Here is a 16,779-nt window from a genome sequence, read left to right as displayed (position 1 = left end):
TTGAAATTGAACCTGCATCCACCACTCCCACTGGCAGCTTGTTCCACACTTTCACCACCCTCTGAGTGAAGGAGCTCCCCCTCAGGTTCCCTTTAAACGTTTCACTTTTCATCCTTGACCTCTAGTTCTGATCTCATCAAACCAAAGTGGAAAGAGTCTGCTTGCATTTGTCATGTCAATCCCCCTCATAATGGTGTGTTTTTTCATTTAGAGACACCGCATGGAATGGGCCCCTCTGGCCCTTTGAGCAACACCGCCCTATAACCCCCGGCAGCACCAATTTAACTTGAACCTAACTCAAACAAAATAATTTACAGTGACAAATTATATATACCACTTTCAAATCTCTCCTCATTCTCCTGCATTTCAGGGAATGGGGTTCTATTCTATTCAAGCATTCCTTATAACTTGGGCCCTCAAGTCCCAGCAACATCCTTGTAAATTTTCTCTGCACTCTTTCAATCATATTGATATCTTTCCTGTAGTTAAGTGACCAGAACTGCATCCAATACTCCAAATTAGGTCTTGCCACTGTCCTATACAATTTCAACATAGCTTCGTAACTCATGTCCTCAATACTTCGATTTATGAAGACCAATGTGCCAAAAGCTTTCTTTTTGACCCTATCTACCTGTGCCACCACTTTCAAGGAATTACAGACTTTGTATTCCTTGTACTACCTCACTCCTCAGTACACTACCACTCACCATGTAAGTCCTACCTTAGTTTGTCCTCCCAAAGTGCAACATCTCACACTTGTCTCATTAATTTCTATCTGCCATTTCTCAGCCCATTTTTTCCAGTTGTTTCAGATCCTGCTGCAAGCTTTGATAGTCTTCCAGGTTGTCTGCTATACCCCAGTCTTGGTGCCATTCTCAAATTTGTTGATGCAGTTTACCACCTTAAGATCTAAGGTTTTAAGATGGTTTAAATATATTTGAAAATTCCAAGCCCCACTTGTTTGGGCAAACTTTAGAACATGAGATATGGCACACTCCCATGTAACATTAAATAATCTAACAGCAAATTCTAAATATTGTTTGTGCATGTTTAAGAACTGTTGATCTCTTTCCGCAGGATTTACGAGTACATCAGTGACCTGACTCTCTTCCTTTTCAACGATGCCCTTCTTTTCGCCTCAAGAAGGGTTTCCCATCTGCCCTTCAAACGGAATCCAAAGACATCACTCCGGTTCCTGGCATCCGTGGCTCTCTCCAGGCTTTTCGTTGAAGACATTCCAGATTCCAAATGTACAGCAATGTTATGTGTTCTCTTGTCCAAGTTTCTAAGCTCCACACACACACAAGACAGACATTAAATTTGCAGATAGAGTCTTTCTTTAACAGGAATATTGAGTGGATATCTAAACTGCCACAATTTTTTAAGCTGATGGTATTTCTCCTGGTTATTCTTGATTTTGTGTTGTTCTGTCGTACATTGTGGGCATATTGTATTGGCACCGGAGTGAATGCTACACTTACGAACTGCCCCTTGGTTGCTTTTTTTTAATGCAAATTTCACTGAATGTTTTGATGTGTATATGATAAATAAATGAATCTTTGGGACCCATATCCAAAAAAAGTATATGCTGGCATCGGGGAGGGTCCAGAGGAATTTATGAGAATGGTCTCATTGGTATGGGCCTCCGTCAGTCAGTTGACCATGGGTATTGCATCCCACCTGTCTAGATACGCAAGCCTAACAGTACGATATGGAGAGCAAGCCGTTGCCCAGGTAGCAAGCTCCCCTGCTCCAGCATCTGATGAACCCAAAGCAGTGGCAGAGACCGATACAGTTTGGTACCAGCAGCGTCGCAGGAGTTGCCGGTCAGCGTTGAACTGAGGGACTCCAGCTCCAGATTTTTCCCTTGGGATTTGATCCTCCATGAGTGGGTATAGCCACAAGGCAGCGGAGGTTTGAGATCAGAGCTTTCCTTCTCCAAGAGGAACCTCCAGCCACAGCTGACAAGCCCCATCTACCCGAATCGACCGGTTTTAAGGTGTCAGTAACCCGCCTTTGCCCCTTCTCCTGTCAGTAGAAACGGTTCTGCCAGGCTTAGTAGCTAAGCCACACGCGAAGGCCAGGAGCTGGACTTGGTTGTCAGAGGCTGTTTGAGGCGCACGCCATTGGGAGCGTTTCAAGGGTTGTGGGAGCTTTTCTCCACTATCATTCCCAGCTATAGGAATGGTAATGGGGACCCACCTTAATGTCCCAGTAATAGAAGAGTTATTACTGAGGAGTGTTTGATGACTCTGGGCCTGTACTCGCTGGAGCTTAGAAGAATGAGGTGGGGAAGATTTCACTGAAACCTACCAAATATGGAAAAGTCTAGACAGAGTGGACATGGAGCGGATATAACTATAATAGGGGTGTATTTCTATAATAGACCGGAAGGCACAGCATCCGACTAGGACATCCCTTTAAAACGGTTATGAGGAGGAATTTCTTTAGCTGGAGATTCACTGGCACATACAGGCTGTGGAATCTAAGTATTGTGTATATTTAAAACAAAGATTAACAGGTTCCTGATTAGTAAGAGTGTCAAAGGTTATGGGGAGTAGACAGGAGAATGGGGTTGAGAGGGAAAGTAAATGAGCCAAGGTCAAACAGCAGAGCAGACTCGATGGGCTGAATGGCCTAATTCTGCTGCTATATCTTATGGTGTTATATGAAAGCACTCCTTTGAGACTACTTGGTAACTATTAGCATAAGGTGTTAATTGTTGAATAACTGTGGAGTAACTGTTGAACGTTCAGAACTACAAACACAAAGCAACCTCCCATAAGCAGCCTTGAGGCAAAGTAACACACACACACACAATGCTCAACACTGGACAACATCTGCAGCTCAAGATATGGAATCCTTGGAGCGCAGGAGGATGATAGATGACTTAATAAAGATGTACGAGATGATAAGAGGCATAGATAAAATGGACAGCCAGAAACTTTTTCCCAGGGCAGAAAGGGCATAACTTTAAAATGTTTGGAAGAAATTATGGGGGTGGGAGGAGGTGTCAGAGGTAGTACTTTTTACAACAGTTGTAGGTGTTTAAAAAGCACTGTCAGGGGAGCTGGGAGAGACAGACACATGAGGAACATTTAAGAAACTCTTAAGGCACATGGACGACAGAAGAATGGAAGGCAGTGTGGGAGAGAAGGGTTAGATTAATCTTAGAGTACATTAAAAGGTCAGCACAACCTTGTGGGTCAAAGGGCCTTAACCGTATCGACTTCGACATTCACACAGCAGTTAAACAAATTCTGTGCAGGTTTTCAAAGCTGTTGGCTGGGACTAAGAGTAATTATTTTCCTTGGTTCTCAGATGTCCGAAATGCATTTGTACTGCAAGGGCCGAAACGGCATTGGATTTGTGCGATGGAGAGGGAGGAGGACAAAATCACCTGGCTGTCCATATTAGAAAGTGCAATTCGTGCTGCTGTTGAGGAGACCTGATCTCTCAAGTGGGTATCTTTTATGAATCACTTAAAGCTTTCAGCTGTGCTAGACATCCACTTAACAACATAGAGCGCTACAGCACTACAGCCGTTGGGGTGGGTTTGAACAAGTTTGTCAGGAGGATGGGAACTGGAGTGATAAGGCTGAGGATGGGGATGTTGGTTTATAAACAGAGGTAGTGTGTAGTGAGACTATCAGGAAGCAGATGATATAGCAAAATTGCAGTCAGTGGGATGTGTTGCAGAGTAAAAGGGGGACAAAATTGAAAAGGGTGACAAATACAGGACTGAAGGTGTTGTATGCACACAGCATACAAAATAAAGTAGATGATCTTGCAGTTAGAAATTGGCAGCTATGATGTTGTGGGTATCACAGAGTCATGGCTCAATGACAATTGTAGTTGGGAACTTAACATCCAAAACATACAATCTATTGAAAGGACAGGCAGGTAGACAGAGGAGGGGTGGCTCCACCGGTAAAAAAATGAAATAAAATCTTAAGGAAGAGGTGACATAGGATTGGATAATGTAGAATCCTTGTGGGCAGAGTTAAGAAACGGCAAGGGTAAGAAGACCATGATGAGGGTTATTTACAGACCTCCAAACAGTAGCCAGGATGTGGTCTACAATTTATAGCACAATATTACATTAGTCACAGGAGATTTCAATATGCAGATACATTGGCAAAATCAATTTGAAGCTGGATCCCAAGAGAGAGAATTTATGAAATGCCTCCAAGATGACTTTTTAGAGCACTCTATGGTTGAGCCCATTTTGGGATCAGCAATTCTGGATTGGGTGTTGTGTAATATGAATATGAAGAGGGTGCTTAAGGTAAAGGACCTCTTAGTACACAGTGATCATAATATGATAAAATTCACCCTGTAATTTGAGAGAGAGAAGCTAAAATCAAATGTATTGGTACCACAGTGGAGTAAAGGGAATTTCAGAGGCATGAGAGAGGAGCTGGCCAAAATTGATTAGAAGAGGACACTAGCAGGGATGACAGCAGAACCATAATGGCTTGAGTTTCTGGGAGCAATTCGGAAGGTGCAGGATAGATACATCCCAAAGAAGAGGAAGAATTCTAAAGGTAAGATGATGCAACTGTGGCTGACAACGCAAAGCCAACATAAAAGCAAAAGACAGGACATATAATGGAGAAGAAATTAGTGGGAAGTTAGAGGATGGGGACATTTTCAGAAACCAACGTAAGGCAACAAAAACATCGTACGGTAGGATAGGTGAGGGGAAGATCCAATATGAAGGTAAGCTGGTCAATAATATCAAAAATCATACCAAATTTTTTTTCAGATATTTTAAAAAAGGCAAAAGTAGTTTCTGGACCACTGGAAAATGACTCTGGAGAGATAGTAATGAGGAATGAGGAAATGATGGACAAGCTGAATAAGTATTTTTCATCAGTCTTCATCATGGAAGACATTAGTAGAATGCCGGAAGTTCAAGGGGCAGAAGTGAGTACAGTTGCTATTACTGCAGAAATGGTGCTTGGGAAACTGACAGGTCTTAAGGTAGATAAGTCAACCTGATGGACTACCCCCCAGTTTATAAAAGACGTAGCTGGAGAGACTGTGGAGGCATTAGAGATTAGAGATTTGGGAAGCCTTGTGCAAAATTCTCCAAAGGTTAATTGGCAAATTGAGTTGGTAGTGAGGGGGGCAAATGCAATGTTAGCATTCATTCCAAGAGGAGTAGAATATAAAAGCAAGGTTGTTATACTGCGGCTTTAAAAGGTATTTGTAGTATAGTGAGCAGTTCTAGGCCCCTTAATTAAGAAAGACTGTGCTGACATTAGAGAGGGTTCAGAAGAAGTTCATGAGTATGATTCGAGGAATGGAAGTGTCATCCGATAAGATGATAAGATATACAATGGGGCTAGAAAGTTTGTAAAACCTGTAGAATTTTCTCTAGTTCTGCATTACTATGACCTAAACTCTAATCAGATCTTCACATTATTCCTAAAATGAGATAAAGATAACACAAAATATTATACTTGTTCATTTATTTATTGAAAAAAATGATCCAATATTACATTTGTTGGAAAAAATATGTGAATCTTTGCTTTCAGTAACTGATGTGACCCCCTTGAACAGCAAAAACTTCAACCAAATATTTCTGGTAACTGTTGATCAGTCCTGCACATTGGCTTGGAGGAATTTTAGGCCATTCTTCCTTGCAAAACTGCTTCAGATCTGGGATGTTGGTGGGCTTCCTTGCATGAACTGCTTGCTTCCGGTCCTTCCGCAACATTTCTATAGGATTAAGGTCAGCACTTGGATTCAGCCATTTCTTCTTTATAAACCATTCTATTGTTGATTTACTCGTGTCTTTTGGATCATTGTCTTGTTGCATCATTCAACTTCTATTAAGCTTCAGGTGATGGTCTGCTACCCTGACATTCTCCTGTAAAATGTCTTGATACAATTTTGAATTCATTGTTCCCTCAACGATTGCAAGCTGTTCAGGCCCCGAGGCAGCAAAGTAGCCCCAAACCATGATGCTCCTTCAAATATGAGGATGAGGTTTTGGTGTTGGTGTGCAGTGCCCTTTATCTACCTGATAGCAATGTGCATTTCTGTCAAAAATTAAAAAAGCTTTTACTATCCACTTTGATATTTTTTGCTAGCTTGCTTCCATATTTTATCTTTTCTCTCCTAATGGCTCTTTTACTTGCTCGCTATAAGTTTTTGAAAGCTTCCAATCCTCTGTCTGCCCACTAATTTTTTTGCTTTGTTGTAGGCCCTCTCTTTTGCTTTCACATTAGCTTTGACTTCCCTTGTCAGCTACGGATGTACTATTTTGCCATTTGAGTGTTTGTTTGTTTTTGGAATACATCTATCTGGCACCTGCCTCCTTTTCCCCAGAAACTCACACCATTGCTGCTCTGCTGTCTTCCCTGCCAGCATCTCCTTCCTACTTACTTTGGCCAACTCCTCTCTCATACCACTGTAATTTCCTTTACTCCACTGAAATACTGCTACATCAGACTTTACTTTCTCCCTATCAAATTTCAAGTTGAACTCAATTATATTGTGATCACTGCCTCCAAAGGGTTATTCTGCCTTAAGCTCCCTAATCACCTCTGGTTCATTACATAACACCCACTCCAGCATAGCAGATCCCCTAGTAGGCTCAGTGACAAACTGCTCTAAAAAGCCATCTGATAGGCATTCAACAAACTCACTCTCTTGAGATCCATTACCATCCTGATTTTCCCCAATCTATATGCACATTGAAATCTCCCATGACTATCATAACATTGCTATCACAGCCTGACTTTGTGTGTCTTTTTCATAGGTTAGTGCACTTCTACAACCCACAACTCCAATCTCATCTCATTGATTGGAACACCTGACTCCAAATAGCTTTTGTAGAAGGCATTACCCTAGAGCAGGGGTTCCCAACCTGGGGTACCCGCACCCCCAGGGGGTGCGAGATGGAATTTCAGGGGGTGCGACAAAGAGTGGCTTGTGTCCTTGAGTGACGAGTCATGAGTCATCACTCAGCCAGCTGCCAGTGTGCCTTGAGAAGTGGTAGTAACGTTTGTCCCAAGCACACTCCAGTCTCCCGCTGCCCGAGTCGAGAGAGACGTAAACTCACTCCAGTCTCCTGCTGCCCGAGTCAGCATTGAGGATTCTCATCAATGTTACCTGGGAAGTTACACCTCAGAGTTGAGGAGTCTCATCAATGTTAGCTAGAAGGTTACATCTCAGAGTTAAAAATCATCTCATAATGCCAAAATCTTTATATACCCTGAATCAACTATCAAGTAATGACTTCGCGTTAAAACCAAACCCGCAGATGGTAGGTAAATTATTCAATTATAAAATTTTAAAAAGCCGCATTTTGATAAAAAGCAGCTGAAGTCATTCATTCGTATTTGTCTCAATGCACTAAAGAAGTTTTTGAATTTCAAAGGGTTTTTTTTCTCTTAAAAGGTTTCTTTCTTGAATCGTTGATAATTTTGAATAATGTTAGTTGAGGAGGTATCATGGTTAGCACCGAGGATTTTGAATCATGTGATGGGAGTTTATATCTCCAGTAATCATCGGAAATAGGTGTGTAAATTCAATAGAGAGTAGCCTAATAATTCGCGTTGCGTCCCCGTAGCATTTCCACCTGATGATTTATCTTGGCTTAACCGCAGATAATATCGTAATATAATATTCGAAAGCGTATTTCTCACGATACTTTGCTATAGGCATGTCTGGTTGAGTAAAGCGGTCATCCCTGACTTAGTCAGATAGTTTTTCTCATATTAGCTCATATTTTTCCCTTCATTAACCATTCATCATGTCAAAAAGAAGGAAATGGAATGATGACTATGGGCACTTTGGTTCCACGTGTACAACAGGAAATAATGGCTTTCAAAAAACCCAGTGCATTCTTTTTTTTTCTTTCTTTTTTTTTGTAAACTTTTTTTTATTGAGTTTTCAAATTATTGCAGAAATAAAAGAAAATATATGAAAAAATATATATATACCCTTCCCCCCTTAACCCCTCCCCCTAACATCCCTATGGAAAAAAGAAAGAAAGAAAGAAAAAAAAGAAAGAGTGCCTGGATATCGGAAGATCCCCACATGCTCCATGGAGTTCGTACCAGTGCATTCTTTGTAGCGTTTTTTTCCCCCAACTCAAATCTGAAGCCATCCAAGCTTCAAGAGCACTTCAAGAACAAGCATGGCAGAGCTGATGTTGAAGGACATGATGTTGGGTCATTGAAAATCAAAAGAGCTTGTTTTGATTCACAAGGAACTCTTCCAAAATTAGGTTCCGTTTCTGTTGAAAAACCACTACTTCTTGCTTCTTTACGTGGCATACAAAGTGGCCAAATCCAAGAAGCCCCATACAATTGCAGAAGATCTCATCGAGCCATGTGCACTGGAAATGGCAACAATTATCCTGGGCAAAGAAGCAAGAAAAAAATTTGAACAGGTGCCCCTATCAAATAATGTCCTTCACAACCGAATCAGTGATTTGAGTGAAGATATTTTGGACCAAGTCATCTCAGATGTCAGAGCTAGTCCTCTTAAAATCTCTATTCAGTTGGATGAGTCAACTGATGTCTCCAGTTGTAGTCAACTCATCACATTAGTGAGGTATGTCAATGATGGTGCTGTGAAGGAAGATTTCCTGTTTTGTAAAGATCTGTAAACAAACACAACTGCAAAGGATGTGATGCAGCTGGTGAAAGATGTCTTTGCCAAACATGATTTAGATATCAAAGTCATTGGTTCTGTGCGCACTGATGGGGCACCTGCAATGCTTGGAAATAAATCTGGCTTTTCTGAATTGATGAAAAAGGAGATTCCAGACTTGCAAGTTACCCATTGTTTTCTTCATCAGCATGCTTTGGCATCAAAAACATTACATCTGATTTAAATTTAACTATGGATCGTTGGAATAATGAAATACATAGTTGTATTCCATTTGAAAAAATTAAGTATAATTTAAGAAATGAATGAGATATTTTTGAAAATTTGGTCACCATACTTACGAAAGATAGGATTAGATACATAGGTCCTTTGAAGATAAAATTATAGTAATTGGGGAAAGTGAAAATAAATATCAAAATTATTTTGAACTCCATGGAACATGTGGGGACCCTCCGATATCCAGGCAATCTTTCTTCTCTTTTCTTTCTTTCTTTCTTTCTTTTTTTTTCTCTTTAGATAAGGATTAAGGGGGGAGGGTTAAGGGGAGGGGGGAGGGTTAATATCACTTTTCTTACCATTTCATTATTACATTTATTCTTGTAATTTCTAAAATTCAATAAATAAATAATATTAAAAAAACATTACCTCCAATATTGAAGAAAGTCGTTGATACTTGTGTGAAGATCATCAACTGGATCAGGGGGCGTGCTTTGGACCATCGCATCTTCAAATCATTTTGTGAGGATCTGAGAAATGAGCATTCAGTTTTGCTTTTCCACACTTTGTTCGTTGGTTGTCACGAGGACAAGCTTTAACCCGCTTCTTTGAACTGCGGGAAGAAATCAAAGTTTTTCTGGAGGAGCGTGAATGTGATCTGGTTGGGGCAATGGAATCACAGGAATTCGCCCAAATGCTGGCTTACTTAGCTGACCTTTTCACTCGTATGAATGACCTGAGTGTTTCTTTTCAAGGAAAAGGGATAAACATATTGAAGGCTTGTGAAAAGTTGAATGCCTTCAAAGAAAAGTTACGCCTTTGGCGTCGAAGGATGGAAAGAGACAGTCTCTCAAATTTTCCATCACTAGAAGGTTGATGATGCTGGATCCACAACTCCTACTGTGCGTGAAGAAATTGTGGCTCATTTGGAAATGCTGTCAGAATCGTTTGATGGATATTTTGCTGCTGGAGACCTGAAGATTTCAGAAGAATGGATCATGAATCCATATCCCTACAATTTGGAGAAAATGTTAGATGATGAAGAGCTGAAGGAAGATCTTATTGATTTGTGGACAAATCGAGCTCTTGAAATGCAATTTGAAAGCAAGACTTTGGAGGAGTTTTGGTGTGCAGCACTGCATATGTTCCCAAGATTTGGTGGAAAAGCACTCTGTATCCTCATTCCATTTGCAACAACATACTTGTGTGAATCTGGATTCAGTTCTCTCTTGTCAATCAAGACAAAATCTAGAAATCGCCTGAATCCACAGGCAGACCTGCGGATCACAGTCAGCAAGAAAGTTCCACGTTTTGACAAAATCATGAATGAGAAGCAGGAGAAAGAAGTCATTGAATTTTATGTTCACAATTGGGATTGATTTTACTGTTTACAATTTTTTCTGAATAAATTAGAATCTAATTGCTCAGTTTATATTTGCATTTTATGCACTGAATTAAGCTTTTTTTTTTAAATTCAATTTGTTCACCTGCTGTATTATATGTGGTTCAAAAATTAGAAATTAGATTTCTTCATCTTCAAATGTGATATTACTTTTGTAGGGGGTGCAAACATTAATCAAACATTTCCTAGGGGTGTGGGGCATAGAAAAGGTTGGGAACCACTGCCCTAGAGGTTCACATACTTTTTCCAGGAAATACATGTAATATTGTATCATTTTCCTCAATAAATAAATGAACAAGTATTTTGTGTTTGGTGTTATTTATTTAATTTGGTTCGCTTTATCTAGGTTTTGGACTTCAGTGAAGAGCTGATCACATTTTAGGTCATGTTCATGCAGAAATAGAGAAAATTCTACAGTGTTCACAAACTTTCTAGCACCACTGTAGGAGCAATATTGGGCTATTTGCCCATTGCGTCTGTTCTGCCATTACATCATGGCTGATCCATTTCCCCTTTCAGCCCATATCCCCTCATGCACTGACTAATCAAGAATCTTATCAACTTCTGCCTTAAATATACTCAATGATTTGGCCTTCACAATTGCCTGTACCAATGAATTCCACAGATTCAGCACTCTCGGGCTAAAGGAATCCATCCTCATCTCTGTTCCAAATGGACGTCCCTCTCCTCTGAGACTGTGTTCTCTGGTTTTAGACTCCCCCACCATAGGAAACATCCTCTCCACATCCACTCTATTGAGGTCTTTCAACATTTGAACAGTTTCTATGAGATCCCCTTTCATTCTTCTGAATTCTAGTGAGCCATCAAACACTCCTCATATGCTAATCTATTCATTCCTGGAATCATTCTTGTGGACTTCCTCTGAACCCTCTCCAATGTCAGCACATCTTTTCTTAGATAAGGGGCTTAAAACTGCTTGCAGTACTCCAAATGAGGCCTCACTAGTGTGTTATAAAGCTGAACATTACACCCTTGCTTTTATATTCTAGTGTTCTCAAAATGAATGTTAACATTGTATTTGTCTTCTTCACCACTGACTAAACTTGCAAATTAACATGAGGACTCCCAAATCATTTTGCACCTCAGGTTTTTGAGTTTTCTTTCCATTTAGAAAATAGTGTATGCATTTATTTCTTCCACCAAAGTACATGTCCATTTGCTTCCATCTGCCACCTCTCTGCCCATTCTCCTCATCTGTCTAAGTCCTTCTGTAGCTTCTCTGCTTCCTCAAAACTACCTGCCTCTTCACCTATCTTCATATTGTCTGCGAACTTGGCCACAAACTATTAATTCTATCATCCAAATCATTAACATATAATGTAAAAAGAAACAGTCCCAACACAAACCCCTGTGAAACAGCTCTAGTGACTGGCAGCCGACCAGAACAGGTTTGCTTTAGTCCCACTTTTTCCCACCTGCCAATCAGCCAATGCTTTATCCATGCTGTTATCTTTCCTGTAATAGCATAGGCTCTTAACTTAAGCAGCTTCATGTGTGGCATTTAGTCAAAAGCCTTCTGAAAATCCAAGTACAGAACATCCACCAATTCTCCTGTGTCTATCCTACTTGTTAATTCTTCACAGAATTCCAACAGCTTTGTCAGGTAAGACTTCCCCTTACAGCATGCTGTCTGCAGCCTATTTTATGTGTCTCCAAGTACCCTGAAACCACATCCTTAATAATCAACTTCAACATCTTCCCAAACACCGAGGCCACACTAACAGATCTATAATTTCCTTTTACCCTTCTTGAAGAGTTGAATGACATTTGAGCAGCGATTAAAGGCTTGGGGACTGTACTCACTGGAATTTAGAAGAATGGGGCGGCGGGGAGGAGTAATCTCATTGAAAGGCCTAGAGTGGATGTGAAGAGAATGTTTCCTTTGGCAGAGGAGTCTAAGACCAGAAGGCCTCAAAATAGAGGGACATCCATTTAGAACAGAGAAGAGGGAGGATTTCTTTACCCAGGAGATGGTGAATCTGTGGAAGCCAAGTCTCTGGGTGCAATTAAAGTGGAGGCTGATAGGTTCTCGATTAGTCAATTTGTAAAAGGTTATGGGGAGAAGGCAGGAGAATGGTGTTGAAAGTCAACCTAGTTCCATTGACTTGCACGTACTCCTTATGTCTCCTCTATCCTTCTCATCCATGTACTTATCCAAACTTCTCTAATTTTCTCCAGGTGTTCTGGTCTCCTCCGACAATTCAAAGTTGTACCAGTTAATAGGTTAATTGGTCATTGTGTAAATTGTCCCGTGATTAGTTTAGGGTTAAATTTGGGGGGTTGCTGTTTGGTGGTAGGTTAAGAAGGGTTGGAAGGCCCTATTCTGTACTGTATCTCTAAATAATTAAATGTTGCAACTGAACCTGCATCAACCATTTCCCCCAATACATTTTGGTCTTCTAATGTTAATTATTTGCAACAATTTTAATTGCTTCTCTGGCATGGGTCTTGTGTTTGATCCAACTGGTATATTTGCTAAATTGTTCCATTAAATTAAGTCCTTTGTTTCATATTTACAGTATGTTGCGCTGTTTTATCCATAAGCTAAGATCACTGGTTCTTTTAAAACTTCAGTTTCAGAATTCAGGAACATCAGTTACCACTTATAACATTTATGTATTAAAACTAGGGGCGGCAGAAAAACATAATGTTTAGTGCTACACTATTACAATGCCAGCTGTAAGATCGAGGTTCAATTCCTGCTGCTGTCTGTATGGAGTTCTCCCTGTGACGAGGTGGGTTTCTTCTGGCTGCTCTGATTACCTTCCATGTTCCAAAGATGTATGTGAGTTAGAGTTGTGGGTATGCTATATTGACAGCAGAGCATGACACTAGCGGGCTACCCCTAGCACAACCCCCCAATCGATGCAAACAATGCTGTTCACGCTTGTGTTTTGATGTACATGTGATGAAAAACTGATCTTTAATGTTCAAATATAAATGCTGGAGGAACTCAGCAGGACTCATGACCCGATGAAGAATCTCAGCCCGAAACATTGGCTGTTAACTCTTTTCCATAGATGCAGCCTGGCCTGCTGAGTTCCTCCAACATTTTGTGTGCATTGCTTTGACTTCCAACATCTGCAAATTTTCTCTTGTTTGTAATCTTTAATCTTCATCTTTTATCCACAGGGAAGAAAAGCTTTTGACTCCGTTGGCTTGCAATGAGCACGCTAAGTCCACACACATCTTCCAACGGTGATGGATATTCACTTTCCAGGGTTCAAAAGGCTAACTCAGCTTTCTAGTGCAGCAGCATAACTTTTCCAAAGGGTCAGAAATGTTGGTGATAAAGTATTCCTTCTCACAAATATTCCTTGCTCGGCTTGTTGTAAACAAGAACCAGTTTTAAGTCCTTCATGTAAATTGCAAGTAAGTTAAAAGGATAGCTTTGCAAACAACACAGGCTACTGAGAGATGTGGCTTGCAAAGTGACAATGAGACATCCTCGTCTGCATCAGCCAAACATAAGACAACGGGTTATGTTAATTGGTCTGTATTAGCCAACCAAGCAAAACAGGCCAAGTCAATTAGTTCAAGGATGTTTGCAGACCAGACTGATAATGTCACTTAGCACATCAAATGTAGTCATAGATATAGCTGAACAATCAATTGTTGGGATATTCATGTACTCAGAATCAGCCCTCACAGCATTTAGGTGTCTGGGATCTCTGTCCCCAGAAGATTTTAGACCAACTGTGTGAACTATAGTACTTTATCCCAACTAAAGTATCTGAAAATTACCGTATATAAATAAATCGACCAGCAGCAAAGTATTAGAAAGCACTGGGGATTGTTGGGAATGACAGAACAAAAAATTAATTTATCAACCTTTGGTTTCTGCATAAGATTGTACCTGTGGTTGGAATTCTTTGTAGTATATATATATTTTTTGTAATTCTGAGATCTTTCATAAAATCAGAAACCCGTAAGTTTTTAATGTGTGTTTTTGTACGCTCTCCCTATGACTGTGTGGTTTCCTGCTTTCCTCCCACATTACAAAAGATGTAGCAGTTAGGGTTAGAGAGTTGTGGGCTGCACCCAGCACATTCTCAACACAAACAGCACTTTTCACCATGTTTTGATGTACACCTGATGAATATATTTAATCTTTAATCTGTATTGGGAACTGTACACTGTTGCTAGCAACAATTTCAGATGACTAGGTTTACATTTGCTTGCAAATTTCATTGGTTTCCAGTGACTTGAGCAGAACTGGAAGGGCAAGTTCAGTTTTGTGTGGATATACCAGACTACTACCAATTCGTATCTGTGACTTCAGTCAAGAACCGCGTAGATTTTCTTTAGTTACTTACCACATTTCCAAAGGCACACAGGTTAGGGTTAATAGGTTGTGTGCGTGCTATGATGGAGCCAGAAACATGACAACACTTGTGGGCTGCCCAGCACAATCCTCACTGATTTGATTTGATGCAAACAACAAATTTCATGTCTGCTTTGAGGTATCTCAAAAAAGATGCCCGGGATTTACCTTTTCATTACAAGTTAGTATTTTATCCTTCAGCAACACACACAAAATGCTGGAACTCAGCAGGTCAGGCAGCATCTATGGAAATGTATGAATAGTCAATGTTTCGGGACCAGAGGCTTTACCCACAGCCCTCTATTTTTCTAAGCTCCACGTAGCCATCCAGGAGTCTCTTAAAAGACCCTATCGTTTCTGCCTCCTCCACCGCCGTCAGCAGTCTATTCCACACACTCACCGCTCTCTGCGTAAAAAACCTACCTCTTGCCATCTCCTCTTTACCTACTTCCAAGCACCTTAAAACTATGCCCTCTCGTGCTAGCCATTTCAGCCCTGGGGAAAAGCCTCTGACTATCCACACGATCAAAGTCTCTCATTATCTTGTACATCCATATCAAGACACCTCTCATCCTCCGTCACTCCAAGGAGAAAAGGCCGAGTTCACTCAACCTATTCTCATAAGCCATGCTCCCCAATCCAGGCAACATCCTTGTAAAACTCCTCTGCACCCTTTCTATGGTTTCCACATCCTTCCTATAGTGAGGTGACTAGAATTGAGCACAGTACTCCAAGTGGGGTCTGACCAGGGTCCTATATAACTGCAACATTACCTCTCAGCTCTTAAACTCAATCCCATAATTGATGAAGGCCAATGCACCGTAACCACAGAGTCAACCTGCGCAGCAGCTTTGAGTGTCCTATGGACTCGGACCCCAAGATCCCTCTGATCCTCCACACTGCCAAGAGTCTTGCTATCAATGCTATATTCTGCCAAAATGAACCACCTCATACTTATCTGGGTTGAACTCGATCTGCCACTTCTCAGCCCAATTTTGCATCCTATAGATGTCCCACTGTAACCACTGGCAGGCCTCCACACTATCCACAACACCCCCAACCTTTGTGTCATCAGCAAATTTACTAACCCATCCCTCCACTTCCTCATCCAGGTCATTTATGAAAATCACAATGAGTAGGGGGTCCCAGAACAGATAGACAATAGGTGCAGAAGTAGACTATTCGGCCCTTCGAGCCTGCACCGCCATTTTGAGATCATGGCTGATCAATTCCTATCAATACCCGGTTCCTGCCTTGTCCCCATATCCCTTGATTCCCCTATCCATAAGATACCTATCTAGCTCCTTCTTGAAAGCATCCAGAGAATTGGCCTCCACTATCTTCCGACTCTCTGGGAGAAGTTTTTCCTTAACTCTGTCCTAAATGACCTACCCCTTATTCTCAAACCATGCCTTCTGGTACTGGACTCTCCCAGCATCTGGAACATATTTCCTGCCTCTATCTTGTCCAATCCCTTAATAATCTTATATGTTTCAATCAGATCCCCTCTCAATCTCCTTAATTCCAGCGTGTACAAGCCCAGTCTCTCTAACCTCTCTGTGTAAGGCAGTCCAGACATCCCAGGAATTAACCTCGTGAATCTACGCTGCACTTCCTCTACAGCCAGGATGTCCTTCCTTAACCCTGGAGACCAAAACTGTACACAATACTCCAGGTGTGGTCTCACCAGGGCTCTGTACAAACGCAAGAGGATTTCCTTGCTCTTGTACTCAATTCCCTTTGTAATAAAGGCCAACATTCCATTAGCCTTCTTCACTGCCTGCTGCACTTGCTCATTCACCTTCAGTGACTGAGTAATATCTCTTTGTATTACTCCCTTACCCAACTCTACACCGTTCAGATAATAATCTGCCTTCCTGTTCTTACTCCCAAAGTGGATAACCTCACACTTATTCACATTAAACGCCATCTGCCAAGTATCTGCCCACTCACCCAGCCTATCCAAGTCACCCTGAATTCTCCTAACATCCTCATCACGTCACACTGCCACCCAGCTTAGTATCATCAGCAAATTTGCTGATGTTATTTTCTATGCCTTCATCCAAATCATTAACGTAAATGGTAAACAGCTGTGGTCCCAATACTGAGCCCTGTGGCACCCCACTAGTCACCACCTGCCATTCCGAGAAACACCCATTCACCGCTACCCTTTGCTTTCTATCTG

General features: G+C 41.1%; 1 protein-coding gene across 1 annotated transcript in view; it reads left to right on the top strand.

Moving 5' to 3' along the window:
* The window catches only part of ect2l (epithelial cell transforming 2 like), a 105,558-nt gene extending 91,366 nt beyond the window's left edge, over nucleotides 1-14,192 (top strand). Inside the window, 3 exon segments of the mRNA XM_073051799.1 lie at nucleotides 1,078-1,250; nucleotides 3,322-3,460; nucleotides 13,403-14,192. Coding sequence (XP_072907900.1) covers nucleotides 1,078-1,250; nucleotides 3,322-3,452 — 304 coding nt within the window. The 3' untranslated portion in view covers nucleotides 3,453-3,460; nucleotides 13,403-14,192.
* Nucleotides 14,193-16,779: the final 2,587 nt, after the last annotated feature.

This window comes from Hemitrygon akajei, chromosome 7 (genome assembly GCF_048418815.1).
Source record: "Hemitrygon akajei chromosome 7, sHemAka1.3, whole genome shotgun sequence".
In the NCBI taxonomy this organism is placed as follows: Eukaryota; Metazoa; Chordata; class Chondrichthyes; order Myliobatiformes; family Dasyatidae; genus Hemitrygon; species Hemitrygon akajei.
The sequence above is the reverse complement of the archived record's forward strand: the minus strand, read 5'-3'. Positions and strand labels throughout refer to the sequence as shown.